General features: G+C 41.8%; 1 protein-coding gene across 3 annotated transcripts in view; it reads left to right on the top strand.

The window, feature by feature from the left end:
- CABCOCO1 (ciliary associated calcium binding coiled-coil 1) overlaps positions 1-21,613 on the top strand; it is a 209,160-nt gene that overhangs the window by 145,305 nt on the left and 42,242 nt on the right. Inside the window, exon 6 of one of the 3 annotated variants that reach the window (XM_077258781.1) lies at positions 10,332-10,463. The exons of the other annotated variants lie outside the window; for them this stretch is intronic. Coding sequence (XP_077114896.1) covers positions 10,332-10,421 — 90 coding nt within the window. The 3' untranslated portion in view covers positions 10,422-10,463. The remainder of the gene's footprint in view (positions 1-10,331; positions 10,464-21,613) is intronic. 3 annotated transcript variants of the gene reach the window in all.

The raw sequence follows: 21,613 nt of genomic DNA, 5'->3' as shown, positions 1-21,613 counted from the left end.
TTGAATGTTTCTAGAAGGATCATCATTTTTGCACAACTCTTTCTACATACTTTTGATAGAATGGTTTATATAATGCAAACTTGTGCAGCTTTTGTGGAGGAAACAGCCATGTGACCACTGCCTTGTACATAGCTAAATGTAGAAAAATTATGGTCACCCATAAAGGACATCAAGTGATTGCTATGCCACCCGAGCTCCATAATTAAATAGAATTCACAGATGATAAGATTGTAAAGCACTGTGGAATATGTTGCCGCTATATAAATAAAATTATTATTATTATTATTGGAAAGCAAAGAATAAACTCTGTTCTGCCATTTCTGATTATGAACACATATGGGAGCTGAGCCGTTTAACAGGCATCACAGTATTTTTGGAGCATTCTGTAACAGAAGCCTTTTAGACATCCTCTTATAATTGTCAGCCTTAAAGGTGTTGTCTAGAAATAGAAAAACATGGCTGCTTGCTTTCTTTAGGAAACAGCACCACCCATGACTATGGCCTTTTTGAAAATATAATCAAATATAATATACATACATATTTAAGGGTGACTTTCAATCAGCTGTACTAGCAGTGAATTGCAGCACCTTCTTGCCCAATTTCTGAGTCCAATCCTAGATTTATAGATCCAAATCTATCTTTAGTAGTGACACTACCCCGTATAGCTTGGTTATTGTAATTGTATTATTACAATTAGTAGTAGTATTAGCAATACATTTTGGATCTAGAATTGGAATGGTGCAAAGCTACAGCGAAAATAAATTAAAGAGTATTAATTCTGTTTTTTACATTATTCCTGTTATGCTTTCAATACACTTTTACATAATTCGGAATAAACTGTTTTTATTTCATTAGTGTCATATTTACCTTTCCGATTTCAATGGTTTATCTTTGTAGATTCAGTCTGGAGAAATAGTTACTGGGAATGTCAGAGGCACATACTTTTAAGAAACAAAATTCCAAGTGGGACCCATAAAAAAATAATAATAGCTAATCACAGGGTTAATCAGGTCCAAGAGGTAAACGCCCTATGTGGTTACTCAGATTAGTAGAGGGGTTTTAACAGTCCATTTGTCAGGCTGAATGCTTTTCCTCTGGACTCCATTAGTTGAGTGAAACTGTCAGAGATATATTGATAGAAGTCATGTGGTGCAGGATTCTGTCTATACCTGATAGTCTTTTATTTTAGCCCTCATTCGTAGCAATTTAGTTAGCTAACTTAAAGAGTAAGAGTCTTTTTGATTTTTATTGCATAAATCAATTTTACACATGAAAATAAATATCTTTTTAATATATCTTATCAGAGAAATCACAATAAAAAATCCACAGACTTAACCCCTTCACCCCCAAGGGTGGTTTGCACGTTAATGACCGGGCCAATTTTTACAATTCTGACCACTGTCCCTTTATGAGGCTATAACTCTGGAACGCTTTGACGGATCTTGGTGATTCTGACATTGTTTTCTCGTGACATATTGTACTTCATGTTAAAGGTAAAATTTATTCGATATAACTTGCGTTTATTTGTGAAAAAAATGGAAATTTGGCGAAAATTTTGAAAATTTTGCAATTTTCCAACTTTGAATTTTTGTGCCCTTAAATCACAGACATATGTCACGCAAAATACTTAATAAGTAACATTTCCCACATGTCTACTTTACATCAGTACAATTTTGGAACCAAAATTTTTTTTTGTGACGGAGTTATAAGGGTTAAAAGTTGACCAGCAATTTCTCATTTTTACAACACCATTTTTTTTTAGGGACCACATCTCATTTGAAGTCATTTTGAGGGGTCTATTTGATAGAAAATACCCAAGTGTGACACCATTCTAAAAACTGCACCCCTCAATGTGCACAAAACCACATTCAAGAAGTTTATTAACCCTTCAGGTGTTTCACAGGAATTTTTGGAATGTTTAAATAAAAATGAACATTTAACTTTTTTTCACACAAAATTTATTTCAGCTCCAATTTGTTTTATTTTACCAAGGGTAACAGGAGAAAATGGACCCCCAAAGTTGTTGTACAATTAGTCCTGAGTACGATGATACCCCATATGTGGGTGTAAACCATTGTTTAGGCGCATGGCAGAGCTTGGAAGGGAAGGAGCGCCATTTGACTTTTCAATGCAAAATTGACTGGAATTGAGATGGGACGCCATGTTGCGTTTGGAGAGCCCCTGATGTGCCTAAACATTGAAACTCCCTACAAGTGACACCATTTTGGAAAGTAGACCCCCTAAGGAACTTATCTAGATGTGTGGTGAGCACTTTGACCCACCAAGTGCTTCACAGAAGTTTATAATGCAGAGCCGTAAAAATAAAAAATCATATTTTTTCACAAAAATGATCTTTTTGCCCCCAATTTTTTATTTTCCCAAGGGTAAGAGAAGAAATTGGACCCCAAAAAATGTTGTGCAATTTGTCCTGAGTACGCTGATACCCCATATGTGGGTGTAAACCATTGTTTGGGCGCATGGCAGAGCTTGGAAGGGAAGGAGCGCCATTTGACTTTTCAATGCAAAATTGACTGGAATTGAGATGGGACGCCATGTTGCGTTTGGAGAGCCCCTGATGTGCCTAAACATTGAAACTCCCTACAAGTGACACCATTTTGGAAAGTAGACCCCCTAAGGAACTTATCTAGATGTGTTTTGAGAGCTTTGAACCCCCAAGTGTTTCACTACAGATTATAACGCAGAGCCGTGAAAATAATTTTTTTTTTTTTTCTCAAAAATGATTTTTTAGCCCCCAGCTTTGTATTTTTACAAGGGTAACAGAATAAATTGGACCCCAAAATTTGTTTTCCAATTTGTCCTGAGTACGCTGATACCCCATATGTGGGGGGGAACCACTGTTTGGGCGCATGACAGAGCTCGGAAGGGAAGGAGCGCCATTTGGAATGCAGACTTAAATGGATTGGTCAGCAGCCGTCACGTTGCATTTGCAGAGCCCCTGATGTACCCAAACAGTACAAACCCCCCACAAGTGACCCCATATTGGAAACTAGACCTCCCAAGGAACTTATCTAGATGTGTTTTGAGAACTTTGAACCCCCAAGTGTTTCACTAAAGTTTATAGCGCAAAGCCGTGAAAATAAAAATTCTTTTTTTTTTTTCACAAAAATGATTTTTTAGCCCCCAGTTTTGTATTTTCACAAGGGTAACAGGATAAATTAGACCCCAAAAGTTGTTGTCCAATTTATCCTGAGTACGCTGATACCCCATATGTCGGGGGGAACCACTGTTTGGGCGCATGACAGAGCTCGGAAGGGAAGGAGCGCCATTTGGAATGCAGCCTTAAATGGATTGGTCTGCAGGCGTCACGTTGCATTTGCAGAGCCCCTGATGTACCCAAACAGTACAAACCCCCCACAAGTGACCCCATATTGGAAACTAGACCTCCCAAGGAACTTATCTAGATGTGTTGTGAGAACTTTGAACCCCCAAATGTTTCACTACAGTTTATAATGCAGAGCCGTGAAAATAAAACATCTTTTTTTTCCCACAAAAATGATTTTTAGCCCCCCAAATTTTTATTTTCCTAAGGATAACAAGAGAACTTGGACCCCAGAAGTTGTTGTTCAATTTGTCCCGAGTACGCTGATAACACATATGTTGGGGTAAACCCCTTTTTGGGCGCACGGGAGAGCTCGGAAGGGAAGGAGCACTGTTTTACTTTTTCAACGCAGAATTGGCTGGAATTGAGATTGGACGCCATGTCGCGCTTGGAGAGCCCCTGATGTGCCTGGACAGTGGAAACCCCCCAATTCTACCTGAAACCCTAACCCAAACACACCCCTAACCCTAATCCCAACGGTAACCCTAACCACACCCCTAGCCCTGACACACCCATAATTCTAATCCCAACCCTAATCCAAACGTAAATGTAATCCAAACCCTAACCCTAACTTTAGCCCCAACCCTAACTTTAGCCCCAACCCTAACTTTACCTCCAACCCTAGCCCTAACCCTACCCCTAACCCTAACCCTAAACGTGACTGAAATACGTGGCACTGAAATACGTGGCACTGAAATACGTGGCACTGAAATACGTGGCACTGAAATACGTGATACGTGGCACTTAAATACGTGGCACTGAAACACGTGGCACTGAAATACGTGGCACTGAAATACGTGGCACTGAAATACGTGGCACTGAAATAAGTGGCACTGAAATATGTGATATGTGGCACTTAAATACGTGGCACTGAAATACGTGGCACTGAAATACGTGGCACTGAAATATGTGATACGTGGCACTTAAATACGTGGCACTGAAACACGTGGCACTGAAATACGTGATACGTGGCACTGAAATACGTGGCACTGAAATACGTGGCACTGAAATACGTGCAACTGAAATACGTGGTACTAAAATATGTGGCACTGAAATACGTGATACGTGGCACTGAAATACGTGGCACTGAAACACGTGGCACTGAAATACGTGATACGTGGCACTGAAATACATGGCACTGAAATACGTGGCACTGAAATACGTGGCACTGAAATACGTGGCACTATGACTGTCAGAAAATGTTCATTAAATGGTTAGGGGTGAGGTTAGGGGTAGAGTTAGGGTTAGGGTTTGGATCCCTTTATCACCTTGATGGTGGTGGGTGGCTTTTCAGTGTGTTTTCTGTTTTTTTCGATAAAAATGCATGCGTTTTTAACGCAAACAAACGCATGTGCTTAAAAACGCAAGAAAATACTGCAGGTTGTATTTCTGAAAATGAGCGCATGCAGAAAAAAACCGCATGCGTTTGAAAACGCGACCAAACGCGTACAAAAAAACCGCATGCGTTTTCAATGTTAAATATAGGGAAAAAACGCATGCGTTTTTTTGTGCAAAAAACGCTGCAGACAAAAACGGAAGTGTGAAACCAGCGACGCTTTTTATAGCAAAAAAGTTTTTGCGTCTCCACATTTTGAGACCTATAATTTTTCCACATTTGCTCCACAGAGTCATGTGAGGTCTTGTTTTTTGCGGGACGAGTTGACGTTTTTATTGGTAACATTTTCGGACACGTGACCATTTTTGATCGCTTTTTATTCCGATTTTTGTGAGGCAGAATGACCAAAAACCTGCTATTCATGAATTTCTTTTGGGAGAGGCGTTTATACCGTTCCGGGTTTGGTAAAATTGATAAAGCAGTTTTATTCGTCGGGTCAGTGTGATTACAGCGATATCTCATTTATATCATTTTTTTTATGTTTTGGCGCTTTTATACGATAAAAACTATTTTATAGAAAAAATAATTATTTTGGTATCGCTTTATTCTCAGGACTATAACTTTTTTATTTTTTTGCTGATGATGCTGTATGGCGGCTTGTTTTTTGCGGGACAAGATGACGTTTTCAGCGGTACCATGGATATTTATATCAGTCTTTTTGATCGCGTGTTATTCCACTTTTTGTTCGGCGGTATGGTAATAAAGCGTTGTTTTTTGCCTCGTTTTTTTTTTTTTTCTTACGGTGTTTACTGAAGGGGTTAACTAGTGTGGCAGTTTTATAGGTTGGGTCGTTACGGACGTGGCGATACTAAATATGTGTACTTTTATTGTTTTTTTTTTTAATTTAGATAAAGAAATGTATTTATGGGAATAATATTTTTTTTTTTTTTCATTATTTTGGAATATTTTTTTTTATTTTTTTTTACACATTTGGAAATTTTTTTTTTTACTTTTTTACTTTGCCCCAGGGGGGGACAATACAGATCGGTGATCTGCCAGTTTGCATAGCACTCTGACAGATCACCGATCTGCGAGAAGTACAGGCTGCTTCACAGTGCCTGCTCTGAGCAGGCGTCTGTGAAGCCACCTCCCTCCCTGCAGGACCCGGATCCGCGGCCATCTTGGATCCGGGTCTGGAGCAGGCAGGGAGGGAGGTAAGACCCTCGCAGCAACGCGATCACATCGCGTTGCTGCGGGGGGCTCAGGGAAGCCCGCAGGGAGCCCTCTCCCTGCGCGATGCTTCCCTGCATCGCCGGCACATCGCGATCATGTTTGATCGCGGTGTGCCGGGGGTTAATGTGCCGGGGGCGGTCCGTGACCGCTCCTTTCACATAGTGCCGGATGTCAGCTGCGATATGCAGCCGACACCCGGCCGCGATCGGCCGCGCTCCCCCCGTGAGCGCGGCCGATCGGCTATGACGTACTATCCCGTCGGCGGTCATACGGGCCCACCCCACCTCGACGGGATAGTACGTCAAATGTCGGGAAGGGGTTAATGTGCGCTGCCAAGGCGTAGGTAATCCAGGAGGGTAATAAATAAAATGTATTCATAAAACTACATGTTAGTGTTACAGTTTAAGAATTGTGTGAGACAAAAACATTAGTAACCTCAGATCGGAATTCTTAAACTGTCACACTAATTATGTAATTTATTTATTGCAATGTGAATGTAAATTACAATATGAAGAACCATCCAGTTTGTATGTAATAGGATGAATAAACATAGATGTAACATACGCAGCAGGCTAATCAATCATAGTATATCAAAACATTTTGTAACTGATCACACAAAGACTCCAGAAATTTGAGATTAATATTAATAGAACATATACCAGAGGATATCCCAAATCTCTATCAAAGGCTGATTATTAGGGAATCCTATCAGATTTAAAAATTATTAACCCTGTCATCTGATGGATTAAAGGGAATCTGTCACCTCATATAAGCTGCATCCACCGCCATCAGGGGCTTATCTACCGCATTCTGTAATGCTGTAGATAATCCCCCAATGTAACCTGAAAGATAAGAAAAACAAGTTAGATTATACTCACCCAGGGGTGGTCCCGGTGCAGTCCGGTCCGATGGGCATCGCAGGTCTGGGTCCGGGGCCTCCAATCTTCATGCGATGACGTCCTCTTCTTTGCTTCTGTCACAGCTCCGGCGCAGGCGTTCTTTATCTGCCCTGTTGAGGGCAGAGCAAAGTACTGCAGTGTGCCGGAAAAGGGCCGATAAGCCCATCGCCTGCGCACTGCAGTACTTTACACCTTGCGGCAACCTTTTGTTTGACTTTCCTATAAGAAAACTAGTGTTTTGGATATACTGGGGGATAAAAAGGTAAATTTATGGAAGAATGTTACAGTACTTATATATTGTTTTTTGTTATTTTTTGCTGTTATTCAACATGTGATTTTGCTTTGTATGTTAATTGCTTCCATTTGGGAGTGGCAAATGTGAGATCAAAACGTCATTGTGGGAATTCTATAAAAAAAAGCATGAATGATATTCTGTGAGCATAGACCTGATGAAGGTGTCTGATTAACTCCTTAACATGTAGTTGTATGAATAAATGTTATTTATTACGCACCTGGATTACCTACTCCTTGGCAGTGCAGATTCGGTCCGTAGATTCTTTATCATTGTTTCTTCAGTCGTTCTCGGCTTCTTCAGTTCAGGGAATAACTGGCGTTGCTGCAGCCGATGGATTAAACTAATGCTACATTCTTAATCTTTTATCAGAGAAATCTGCTTCTTTCTCCACCAGGGCTGATCTTTCAAACTCAAAATTCTCAATTCACTTGTGAAATCTGTGTTCAGTGTAGACAGGTTGTTTCCATTACTGAGATGGCAGGTGCTACTGATAGGATTCTATGTAGGCGGGTGGAAGAGGAGGAAAGAGGAACTAGAGGCATGGCCTTTCCCACGGCCTCCTTCTCCCTTCTACATTGAATCTCATCAATAGCGCCTGCCATCTCAGTAATGGAAGCAACCTGTCTACAGTGAAGACAGATTTCACTCATGAATTGCAAATTTTTGAGAATGAAAGATCAGCCCTGGTGGAGAAAGAAGCAGATTTCTCTGATAAGATATATTACAGACATACTTAATTTACTGTGTGCTATTGATTTATGCAATAAAAATTAAAACTATGATTACTCTTTAACAAAAGAATGCTTTTAGTAATTAATTATAGTAATTAAATTTTGCAGAGGGCCATATAACAACTTAATTTATGGTGCAGGGCCACATGCACATAGCAAAGCCACATTAGTTTAGAGGGTTAATCTAGAGTCAAAAAGTAAAGAGCAGGTAATGCTTAAAGGAAACCTGCCACTGGATTTTTTATATGAAATACGACCAGCATCTTTAAGCCCTCTCCTAGAACATTCTAGCATACTGTATATCCCCTATGAAAGGCACAAAAAAGACCTTTTATTACACTCACAGATTATGTGGTCTTGTCCGATGACCACCTCTGGTCTTGATCCGTCCCCACCTGTCTTGTTGCAATCGTCGGCCTCCTATGTTTCATGTGGATGACACATCCTATATCCACACCAACAAACTTTTTCTACAACATTCGGTCTGCTGGCACAGATACATTGATGACATCTTTTGCATTTGGCAAAGCACACTCAACTCTCTCCAGTCATTCTTGACCCTGAACTACATCAGACCAGAACTCAAATTCACCTTCAACCACAGCATCATATAAATATCCTTCCTGGACACACTTGTAAAGACGTGGATGAGAATCTCTCCACAGACTCATACTCAAAACACACAGACTGCAACATCCTACTACAATAATCTAGCTTCCCCCCCTAGATCCACCAAGAATAGTCTCCCCAGATCCTAATATCAAAGAATCTCCCTGATCATGTAAGACAAAACCACTCTACTCACCAGAGTCAACGATTTGTCACTCAAATTCAAGGCAAGGGACTATCCTACACACCTTAGGCAAGAGTAACATAGGGCCCTGTCTACATCACCTACACCACCTTGCACAAAAGCAGAAAGGGTACCCTTTGTACACATCTCTACCTGTCAATGCCCAAAGTCCATAGCATCATTTGCCAATCAGTCGTGTTGGCGTGGTTATACAGAGCTCCGCATTCAGACAACTAGGAGATTTGCAGCAGATAAAGCCCCAGTAAATGACACATCATTGGAATCAGAGTCTCGGCCTCTACATCTTGGTACTGTCAGATCAGATATCAAATTCATGGTGGCAGATTCCCCTTCTGTAGACACTACAACTGAGCAGTTCATAATATACAGACATATGAGTGTTGTACTTACAAACATAACCATAAATAATTACTGTATACCTATTTCCAGTTGAATCAGAGCTGATAGTTGTGGGCTTAAAGATTATTCATACCAGAGAAATAATGCTACCATTTGAGCACCTAGGAGAACAGGGAAAGTAATAAATGGAATTTATTATATTTGTTTAGTATTACTTTTCCTATTGTTATTACCAGCAAAAAGAGCATTTATTGACATATACAGCTCTGGCAAAAAATTAAGAGACAACTGCAAAATATTCAGTTTTACTGATTTTTCTCTTTATTATATAGGTATTTTTTTTTAGTAAAATGTAAATTGTTCTTCTAGTCTATAAACTTCTGACAATATTTCTCTGAATTTCCAAGCAATAAATTTTGTATTTTTTTTTCTGAAAAGGAGAAATAGTCAAAATAAAAAAAAACAAAAAAAAACCCCAGTGCTTTCAGACCTCAAATAATGCAAAGAAAGCAAGTTAATTCTCCTTTAGAAACAACAATACTAATGTTTTAACTCAGGAAGAGTTCAGAAATCAATATTTTGTGGAATAACCATGATTTTTAACCACAGCTTTCATGCGTCTTGGCATGCTTTCCACCAGCCTTTCACACTGCTTCTGGCACAAAAATGTAAGCAGTTCTTCTTTGATGGCTTGTGACTATCCATCATCCTCTTGATTACATTCCAGAGGTTTTCAATGGGGTTCAGGTCTGGAGATTGGGCTGCTCATGACTCAGGGTTTTGATGTGATGATCTCTTAATTTTTGCCAGAGATGTCTGAGCACTTCATGACAAAGTCAGATTAGGGAAGGCTACTGATCTTTGCATAGTGGGACTACGTAGATTTGCATTCTGATTTTTTTTTTACGTAAACACTTTTTGTATTTTTTTAGTCGATTCATCTTTACAGTCATTTCATAAAAAATATATGTTCCTGATTTTTCCACACCATAAAATGTTTGTATTAGGATAGGGGATTTTTAATGATCATTTGTATTACTTTTAATAATAGAAAAATGTGCGGGTGGGGGATAATGTTATCTTTAGGTTAATGCGAAAACTTGTTTGCCTCAAGATTTTTCACATTTACAGGGCTTAATGCTACAGATTTATGTTGGGGTGACGAAGGACAAATGTATGGATTACAGAGGTAGAGTGAAATGCTTGAGACAGACCAATTGTCTCATAGCAGACTCAGATTGTAAAACCTTCAGATGAAGTGATGGATAACGTTAATGTTTGACCCTTGCAGCCCATGTGGTAAATATAAGGATTTTAGTGATGAAATTCCCATTGCTATTTCAGATGTTTTATAATACAGTGGAAAAGCAAATAACTGGAGGAACAAAACTTACACACTGTCTAAGTCTCTATTTGCAATGTAATCTTTTATAAATCATGTATATGTGATCGGTAGAGTGAAGAGTCTAAACTCAGGTCAGATTTTTTACATTGAAATAAGTATCTTTATGAAATCAGCAATATTTAAAATTATTCATTACTCTGCAAATTGTCAGTAGGCTGCAAAAGGATAATTATTTTATAGTTTTTAAAGGTAATTTGTAAAATGTAATTACATAAAGCCTTAAAGGAGTTGTCGGATTTCTAAAAAACATTGATCATTATAAAACAACTAGATGGTGGCCCGATTCTAGCGCATCGGGTATTCTAGAATATATATGTAGTTTATTTATCAAGATTTAACCCCTTAGTGACAGAGCCAATTTGGTACTTAATGACCGAGCCAATTTTTACAATTCTGACCAGTGTCACTTTAAGAGGTTATAACTCTGGAACGCTTTATCGGATCCCACTGATTCTGAGATTGTTTTTTCGTGACATATTGTACTTCAAGTTAGTGGTAACATTTCTTCGATATTACTTGCGATTATTTATGAAAAAAATGGAAATATGGCGAAAATTTTTAAAATTTTGCAATTTTCAAACTTTGTATTTTTATGCCCTTAAATCAGAGAGATATGTCACAAAAAATAGTTAATAAATAACATTTCCCACATGTCTACTTTACATTAGCACAATTTTGGAAACAATTTTTTTTTTTGTTAGGGAGTTATAAGGGTTAAAAGTTGACCAGCAATTTCTCATTTTTACAACACCATTTTTTTTTTAGGGACCACATCTCATTTGAAGTCACTTTGAGGGGTCTATATGATAGAAAATAACCAAGTGTGACACCATTCTAAAAACTGCACCCCTCAAGCTGCTCAAAACCACATTCAAGAAGTTTATTAACCCTTTACGTACTTCACAGGAACTGAAACAATGTGGAAGAAAAAAATGAACATTTAACTTTTTTTTGCAAACATTTTACTTCAGAACCATTTTTTTTAATTTTCACAAGTGTAAAAACAGAAATTTAACCACAAATTTTGTTGTGCAATTTTTCCTGAGTACGCCGATACCCCATATGTGGAGGTAAACCACTGTTTGGGCGCACCGCAGAGCTTGGAAGTGAAGGAGCACCGTTTGACTGTTTCAATGCAGAATTGGCTGGAATTGAGATCAGACGCCATGTCGCGTTTCGGGAGCCCCTAATGTGCCTAAACAGTGGAAACCCCCCACAAGTGATACCATTTTGGAAACTAGACCCCTTAAGGAACTTATCTAGATGTGTGGTGAGCACTTTGAACCCCCAAGTGCTTCACAGAAGTTTATAACGTAGAGCCGTGAAAATAAAAAATCGCATTTGTTTTCACAAAAATGATTTTTTCGCCCACAAATTCTTATTTTCACAAGGGTAACAGGAGAAATTAGACCACAAAAGTTGTTGTGCAATTTCTCCTGAGTACGTCAATACCCCATATGTGGGGGGTAAACCACTGTTTGGGCGCACCGCAGAGCTTGGAAGTGAAGGAGCACCGTTTGACTTTTTCAATGCAGAATTGGCTGGAATTGAGATCGGATGCCATGTCGCGTTTGGAGAGCCCCTGATGTGCCTAAACAGTGGAAACCCCCCACAAGTGATACCATTTTGGAAACTAGACCCCGTAAGGAACTTATCTAGATATTCGGTGAGCACTTTGAACCCCCAAGTGCTTCACAGAAGTTTATAACGTAAAGCCGTGAAAATAAAAAATCGCATTTTTTCTACAAAAATGATCTTTTTGCCCCCAAATTTTTATTTTCACAAGGGTAACAGGAGAAATTAGACCACAAAAGTTGTTGTGCAATTTCTCCTGAGTACGTCAATACCCCATATGTGGGGGTAAACCACTGTTTGGGCGCACCGCAGAGCTTGGAAGAGAAGGAGTGTCGTTTTACTTTTTCAATGTAGAATTGGCTGGAATTGAGATCGGACGCCATGTCATGTTTGGAGAGCCGCTGATGTGCCTAAACAGTGGAGACCCCCCACAAATGACACCATTTTGGAAACTAGACCCCTTAAGGAACTTATCTAGATGTGTGGTGAGCACTTTAAACCCCCAGGTGCTTCACAGAAGTTTATAACGTAGAGCCGTGAAAATAAAAAAATTGCATTTTTTCTACAAAAATGATCTTTTTGCCTCCAAATTTTTATTTTACCAAGGGTAACAGGAGAAAATGGACACCAGAAGTTGTTGTACAATTTGTCTTGAGTACGCCGACACCCCGTATGTGGGGGTAAACCACTGTTTGGGTGCATGGCTGAGCTCGGAAGCAAAGGAGCGCCATTTGACTTTTCAATGCAAAATTGACTGGAATTGAGATCGGACGCCATGTCGCGTTTGGAGAGCCCCTGATGTGCCTAAACAGTAGAAACCCCCCAAAAGTGACCCCATTTTGGAAACTAGACCCCCCATGGAACTTATCTAGATGTGTAGTGAGAACTTTGAATGCCCAAGTGCATCACAGAAGTTTATAATGCAGAGTCGTGAAAATAAAAAATATTTTTTTTTTAACAATAAAGATTTTTAGCCCCCAAGTTTTTATTTTCACAAGGGTAACAAGAGAAATTGGACCCCAAAAGTTGTTGTCCAATTTGTCCTGAGTATGCTGGTACCCCATATGTGGGGGTAAACCACTGATTGGGCGCACGGCAGAGCTCGGAAGGGAAGGAGCGCCATTTTGGAATGCAGACTTTAATAGAATTGTCTGCGGGCGTTATGTTGCGTTTGCAGACCCCTAATGTACCTAAACAGTAGAAACTCCCAACAAGTGACCCCATTTTGGAAAATAGACCCCCCAAGGAACTTATCTAGATATGTGGTGAGAACTTTGAATGCCCAAGTGCTTCACAGAAGTTTATAATGCATAGTAGTGAAAATAAAAAATATTTTTTTTTCCCACAAAAAAGATTTTTTTAGCCCCCAAATTTTTATTTTCACAAGGGTAACAAGAGAAATTGGACCCCAAAAGTTGTTGTCCAATTTGTCCTGAGTATGCTGGTACCCAATATGTGGGGGTAAACCACTGTTTGGGCGCACGGCAGAGCTCGGAGGAGAAGGAGCGCCATTTTGGAATTCAGACTTTGATAGAATTGTCTGTGGGTGTTATGTTGCGTTTGCAGAGCCCCTGATGTACCTAAACAGTAGAAACCCCCCACAAGTGACCAAATTTTGGAAACTAGACCCCCTAAGGAACTTATCTAGATATGTGGTGAGAACTTTGAATGCTCAAGTGCTTCACAGAAGTTTATAATGCAGAGTAGTGAAAATAAAAAAATATTTTTTTTTCCCACAAAAAAGATTTTTAGCCCCCAAGTTTTTATTTTCACATGGGTAACAGGAGAAATTGGACCCCAAAAGTTGTTGTCCAATTTATCCCGAGTACGCTGATGCCCCATATGTGGGGGTAAACCACTGTTTGGGCGCACGGCAGAGCTCAGAAGGGAGGGAGCACCATTTGACTTTTTTAGCGTAAAATTGGCTGTCGTGTTTGGAGACCCCCCTGATGTACCTAAACAGTGGAAACCCCCAAATTATAACTCCAACCCTAACTCCAACACACCCCTAACCCTAATCTTAACCCGATCCATAATCCTAATCACAACCCTAACGATAATCACAACCCTAACCCCAAAACAGCCCTAATCTCAACCCTAACCATAACCCTAATCAAAACCCTAAATCCAACACACCCCTAACCCTAATCCCAAACGTAACCCTAATCCCAACCCTAATCCAAACCCTAATCCCAACTCTAACCCTAACTTTAGCCCCAACCCTAACCCTAACTTTAGCCCCAACCCTAACCATAACTTTAGCCCCGTCGTCACAAAAAAAGTTCAATGTAACCTTTTTTTTGTACGTCGCGTCCGCCATTTCTGCGCATGCGTGGCCGTAACTCTGCCCCCTCCTCCCCAGGACATAGACTGGGCAGCGGATGCGTTGAAAAACTGAATCCGCTGCCCACGTTGTGCACAATTTTCACAACGTGCGTCGGTACGTCGGGCCGACGCATTGCGACCGCCCCGTACCGACGCAAGTGTGATAGAAGCCTAAGGCTACTTTCACACTAGCGTCGTACTCGGCCCATCGCAGTGTGCCGGGCCGATGTACCGACGCTAGCGTTGTAAGCGCCGCACAACGGGTGCAGCGGATGCTGTTTTTTCAACGCATCCACTGCCCCATTGTGAGGGGAGGCGGGGGCGGAGTTCCGGCCGCGCATGCGCGGTCGGAAATGGCGGACACGTCGCACAAAAAAGTTACATGTAGCTTTTTTTGTGCCGACGGTCCGCCAAAGCATGACGCATCCGTCGCACGACGGATGCGACATGTGGCAATCCGTCGCAATGCGTCGCTAATGCAAGCCAATGGAGAAAAAACGCATCCTGCAAGCACTTTTGCAGGATGCGTTTTTTCTCCGACGCATTGCGACGGTAGACAAAAAACGCTAGTGTGAAAGTAGCCTAACCCTAGCCCTAACCCTAACCCTAAATTTAGCCCCAACCCTAACTCTAACCCTAACCCTAACCCTAACCCTAATTTTAGCCCCAACTCGTCTTCTCCTGCCGGCCGGCAGATGGCAGCAGATGGCGGGCGCACTGCGCATGCGCCCGCCATAAGGAAAAAGCCGGCTGGCAGGAGAAGACAGAAGAGGACCCAGGGACACCGGGTGAGTATGTTAGGGTCCCTGAATCCCCCTATTTCTCTGTCCTTTGATGTGTGATCACATCAGAGGACAGAGAAATACAGATCGCTTTTTTTTTTTTTTTTTTTTTTTTTGCGGTCGCCGGTAAACTGTTAATTACCGGCGATCGCAAAACAGGGGTCGGTGCAAACCGACCCCGATCATGTTCTTTGGGGTCTCGGCTACCCCCGGCAGGCCGAGACCCCAAAGATCTTCCGGGTGCCGGGCGGCGGGCGTACTGCGCGTGCGCCCGCCATTTTTTCCCAGAAAAAAGATGGCGGCGCCCATGGGGACCCACGAGGAGCACCGGGGGAGGTAGGTAAGTATCGGGGGGCTATTGGGGGCCATCGGGGACCCTATTTCTCTGTCCTCCGATGTGCGATCACATCGGAGGACAGAGAAATTAAACGGCACATCGCGTTTTTTTTTTTTTGTTGCGACCGCCGGTAAACGGTTAATTACCGGCGATCGCAACTCGGGGGTCGGTAAAAAACCCCCGAATCATGTTCTCTGGGGTCTCGGCTACCCTCGGCAACCGAGACCCCAGAGAAAATCCGACTCTGGGGGGCGTTATTCACTTTTTCCACAGCGCCGTTAATTAACGGCGCTGTGGTTTAAGTACCCTTAGCGGCCGCCGTTAAAAGGCGTATCGGCGGTCGTTAAGGGGTTAAGAATAATGCAATGAATACACAGGATTTTCCGGGTAAAATATATACATTATCATTAAATTTTATTGCTCATAGGACTTAATACAACTAAACGAAATTATTAAACAGATCATCAAAATATATAAATCATTACATGAATATCTAACTGTATTTAAATAAATCATAGGACGAAAGAAGCACATCGACACTATAATATATTTGTTAACAATATCAACCCCAAATATTTTTGTACACCACATTGACTGACAGAACTTGTTCAGTAAACGTGACTGAACTGCGTGGCACTCTGACTGACACAGCTTGTTCAGTAAACGTGACTGAACTACATGGCACTGTGACTGACAGAACTTGTTCAGTAAACGTGACTGAACTGCATGGCACTCTGACTGACACAACTTGTTCAGTAAACGTGACTGAACTGCGTGGCACTCTGACACAACTTGTTCAGTAAACATGAGTGAACTGCGTGGCACTCTGACTGACACAACTTGTTCAGTAAACGTGACTGAACTACATGGCACTGTGACTGACAGAACTTGTTCAGTAAACGTGACTGAACTGCGTGGCACTCTAACTGACACAACTTGTTCAGTAAACGTGACTGAACTGCGTGGCACTGTGACTGACAGAACTTGTTCAGTAAACGTGAGTGAACTGCGTGGCACTCTGACTGACACAACTTGTTCAGTAAACGTGACTGAACTACATGGCACTGTGACTGACAGAACTTGTTCAGTAAACGTGAGTGAACTGCGTGGCACTCTGACTTACACAACTTGTTCAGTAAACGTGACTGAACTCCGTGGCACTGTTACTGACAGAACTTGTTCAGTAAATGTGAGTGAACTGCGTGGCACTGTTACTGACAGAACTTGTTCAGTAAATGTGAGTGAACTGCGTGGCACTGTGACTGACAGAACTTGTTCAGTAAACGTGAGTGAACTATGTGTCGACCAATCAGCGACACGGGATTTCCGTTACAGTCAAACAGACAGAAGTAGACGATTATATAGTTGATACTATCTGTCCTAACCCCCATGGATCCAACACTTACCACTCTGGTAGTTGATGCATTGATGCAGAGACAATGTCATGGTTGTACTGTACATGGAAGCTTGTCAGCTGTTACTAAGGATTTCATGTAAAGGCTTAATGCAAGTCACTATGTTTACCGGATCCCACGGGTTGCCCTGGCCTTCACACTTTAGCCCTTATACAGGGATCTAGACTTACACAGGGAACCCTAGGCTGGGGCCACAGAGTCAGCTGCGGCATGGTGGAATAAGCTGGTGGTAAGAAGGGTTGTCACGTGGTGTCAATACCAAGAAGTCATGTCAGAGACAAAATCAGAAGCCAATCAAATGGTCAAAAAATAGGATAAATCAGGAGACACAACAGGAACAAGGAAAATGGATATACGTACAGTGATGAGCAAAAGGGTAACAATGTTTTGAACTGTTGACTTTCAGGCTCCATATTTCACCATCCACTGCTCAGACGTACATCCAGTTGAAGTTTTGGCTGGCATCTACTCACCCGCACGGACTCGGTCGCAACCTTTGTGACTGCAGTCACTACACCCCTGGTAGCATCTGCCATCTCCTATCTCAGTATTGGGAAAGCCTGTCTTCGCTGAATACAGAATTTGTCTCAGAATTGAGAATTTTGATAATGACTGATTTTGGAAGAGAAAGAAGCAGATTCCTCTGATCAGATATAATACAAAGTTGCTTATTTTCACGTCTACTATTGATTTATGAAATAAAGATTAAAACGATGGTTACGCTTTAAGGCAAAGTAACCAGGCTGCTAGTAGAGAGAGGTGTAAGTGAAATAGCAGCTTTTCAGTGTTTTTCTTTAGACTGATGTTGCAGCTATTAAAGTACATATTGTATTGTAGACGAGGACAAAGGGCATAGTCAAGGATCAAAAGAACTCTGCAGAGGCACAATAAATCACAGAATCAAGTTGAATCTTTGTTTCCTTCATACTGTGTGTTTTTATGCCTTATAAGACAAAATGTTCTTTTTATTCTCTTAGATACCAGTGCTTCTCTAAAAGAAAATTAAGATGTTCACATATTCTCAAGGCAGCAATTATTTCCACAGTAAAATGCAATTAATGCAACTGATGTAGTACATTATGTTCCTGTGTGAATGCAAGCATTATCATACTTTCAATTTAACCTGATTGAGAACGAATTTCCTTTCACTATAAAATACTGTAGTTGTTTGTGTTTGAAAAAAAACCAGATTTAGATATAATACTTTTCCTTACAGCTAAACCTTTAATAAAATCCATATTGTAGAAAATCAATATTTTAGTGTTTAAAAACATAGGAGAGCAAAAACTATTGAGTTTTTTCTTGCTTATCCTGCAATCTCATTGGTTTCTTAAATGAAACCTGTAACATCCAGAAAACACTATTTTCCTTCAGATATAGGAGGAATTTGCAAGTAAATAGCACTTATCTTATTTAGCCTGCTCACTGCAGCAGCAGCTACAGGGAAAAAACATAGGTATATTCTCCCTGCAGCCGTTCATTTATAGTCATCTGGCCAGGATGGGGAGTGGTTGCAGTCACTGCTTGATATACAGTGATTGTGGCTTTAATGACTCCCCCATACTTTAATTGTAGCCTGCTCTGCAGTGTGTGTGTGCAGAGCAGGATGTCAATCAATGTGCAGGGTAGTTATTACAGCCACAGTCACTGTATAGTGAAATTAAACAGCGTTTTTGTATGTGACAAATTCCCTTTAAAGGGGTTTTCCCAAGATTGAAAGTTTTCCTCTAACCGTAGGACAGGGAATAAATAACTAATCACAGGGGATCTATCCACTGGGATTCCCTGTGATCCAGAGAATGGAGTTTGCAAAGCACCACCTGAATAAAGCAGATGTTTAACATGTGCACCTCTACTCTATTTATTGTCTACTAGCTGTTTCCAGCCAGCTAACGCTCGGCACGCTCATTGCTATCTAATTAACGCTGCTGGTTAGGGTTGAGTGAAACGGGTCGGCCATTTTCAGAAGTCGCCGACTTTTGGCAAAGTCGGGTTTCATGAAACCCGACCCGACCCCTGTGTGGGGTCGGCCATGAGGACAGCGATCTTCTGAATCTGGTATCGGAATTCCGATACCGAGTTCCGATATGTTTGCGATATCGGGAATCGGTATCGGAATCCATATTTAAGTGTTAAATAAAGAATCAAAATAAAAAATATTGATTGTTATGATCCTTAGTGGCTGAGGATCACAGAACTGACTAGCTAAGTTACTGAACATAGAACGAGCTCTAGGGAGGTGGTAACTGGACTGACCGCAATCCTGATCCTAACCGAACACACTAAAGGTAGCTGGTGAACGTGCCTGAATTCCTAGACGTCTCGACGCAGCCTGAGAAACTAGCTACCCCTAGAAAGAAAGAAAGTAAGACCTCACTTGCCTCAGAGAAATAACCCCAAAGATATAGAAAGCCCCCAACAAATAATAACAGTGAGGTAAGGGGAAAATACAAACGTAGAAATGAAACAGATTCAGCAAATGAGGCCCGCTAATACTAGATAGCAGAAGACAGATAGGAAACTGTGCGGTCAGTAGAAAACCCTATACAAAATATCCACGCTGAGAATTCAAGAACCCCCACACCAACTAACGGTGTGAGGGGAGAAACTCAGCCCCCTAGAGCTACCAGCAAGCGAGGAAATCACATATTAGCAAGCTGGACAAGGACAGATAATAAACCAAGAAACATATTGAACACTGATGATCAAAAAATTAACAAAAAGAAACTTAGCTTCTCTTGGAGAGACTGATAACGAAGGTAGTCAGGAGAGATCAAAAGATCAAAATAGCACTGAATACATTGACAGCAGGCAACAACTGAAAGTCCAGGTGAGCTAAATAGGAAACCAACCAGCAGATAACGAGACAGCTGATCCCAGCCACAGACCTGCAGAATGACAAAAAGAGCCACCAGAGGGAGCCCAAAGATAGCACTCACACAGTACCCCTTGTGACCACAAGAGGGAGCCCAAAAACAGAGTTCACAACAGTACCCCCCCTTGAGGAGGGGTCACCGAACCCTCATCAAAACCCCCAGGGCGATCAGGATGAGCAACATGGAAGGCATGAACCAAATCGGCCGCATGAACATCAGAGGCGACAACCCAGGAATTATCCTCCTGACCATAGCCCTTCCACTTAACCAAATACTGAAGCCTCCGTCTGGAAATACGAGAATCCAAGATCTTCTCCACCACGTACTCCAATTCGCCCTCAACCAGCACCGGAGCAGGGGGCTCAACAGAAGGAACCACAGGCACCACATACCTCCGCAACAAAGACCTATGGAACACATTATGAATGGCAAACGACGCTGGGAGGTCCAAACGAAATGACACAGGGTTAAGGATTTCCAAAATCTTATAAGGACCGATGAAGTGAGGCTTGAACTTAGGAGAGGAGACCTTCATAGGAACATACCGAGAAGACAGCCATACCAAATCCCCAACACGAAGTCGGGGACCCACACCGTGACGGCGATTGGCAAAGCGCTGAGCCTTCTCCTGTGACAACTTCAAATTGTCCACCACATGGTTCCAAATCCGCTGCAACCTATCCACCACAGAATCCACCCCAGGACAGTCATACGGCTCCACCTGACCCGAGGAAAAATGAGGATGAAAGCCAGAATTACAAAAAAAAGGCGAAACCAAAGTAGCAGAACTAGCCTGATTATTAAGGGCAAACTCGGCCAATGGCAAAAAAGTAACCCAATCATCCTGATCAGCAGAAACAAAACATCTTAAATAAGTTTCCAAGGTCTGATTAGTTCGCTCAGTTTGGCCATTCGTCTGAGGATGGAAGGCAGACGAAAAAGACAAATCAATGCCCATCTTAGCACAAAAGATCCGCCAAAATCTGGACACAAACTGGGATCCTCTGTCAGACACAATATTTTCAGGGATGCCGTGCAAGCGAACCACATTCTGAAAAAATAGAGGAACCAAATCGGAGGAGGAAGGCAACTTAGGCAAGGGCACCAAATGGACCATTTTAGAAAAACGATCACACACCACCAGATGACAGACATTCTCTGAGAGACTGGAAGATCCGAAATAAAATCCATGGAAATGTGCGTCCAAGGCCTCTTCGGGACAGGCAAAGGCAAAAGCAAACCGCTGGCACAAGAACAGCAAGGCTTAGCCCGAGCACAAATCCCACAGGACTGCACAAAGGAACGTACATCCCGCGACAAGGAAGGCCACCAGAAGGATCTAGCCACCAAATCTCCTGTACCAAAAATCCCAGGATGACCTGCCAACACCGAAGAATGAACCTCGGAAATAACTCTGCTGGTCCATCTATCTGGGACAAACAGTCTCTCTGGTGGGCAACGGTCAGGTTTATCCGCCTAAAATTCCTGCAGCACTCGTCGCAAATCTGGGGAAATGGCAGACAAAATCACTCCCTCTCTGAGGATACCAGCCGGCTCTGAAACTCCCAGAGAGTCAGGCACAAAACTCCTAGAAAGAGCATCAGCCTTCACATTCTTCGAACCAGGCAGGTACGAGACCACGAAATCGAAACGGGAGAAAAACAATGACCAACGAGCCTGTCTAGGATTCAGCCGCTTGGCAGACTCGAGATAAATCAGATTTTTGTGATCAGTCAAGACCACCACACGATGCTTAGCTCCCTCGAGCCAATGTCGCCACTCCTCAAATGCCCACTTCATAGCCAACAACTCCCGATTACCAACATCATAATTCCGCTCGGCAGGCGAAAACTTTCTTGAAAAGAAAGCACAAGGCTTCATCACAGAGCAATCAGAGCTTCTCTGCGACAA

Source organism: Ranitomeya variabilis, chromosome 4 (assembly GCF_051348905.1).
Source record: "Ranitomeya variabilis isolate aRanVar5 chromosome 4, aRanVar5.hap1, whole genome shotgun sequence".
In the NCBI taxonomy this organism is placed as follows: Eukaryota; Metazoa; Chordata; class Amphibia; order Anura; family Dendrobatidae; genus Ranitomeya; species Ranitomeya variabilis.
This window is presented reverse-complemented; position numbering and strand designations above follow the sequence as displayed.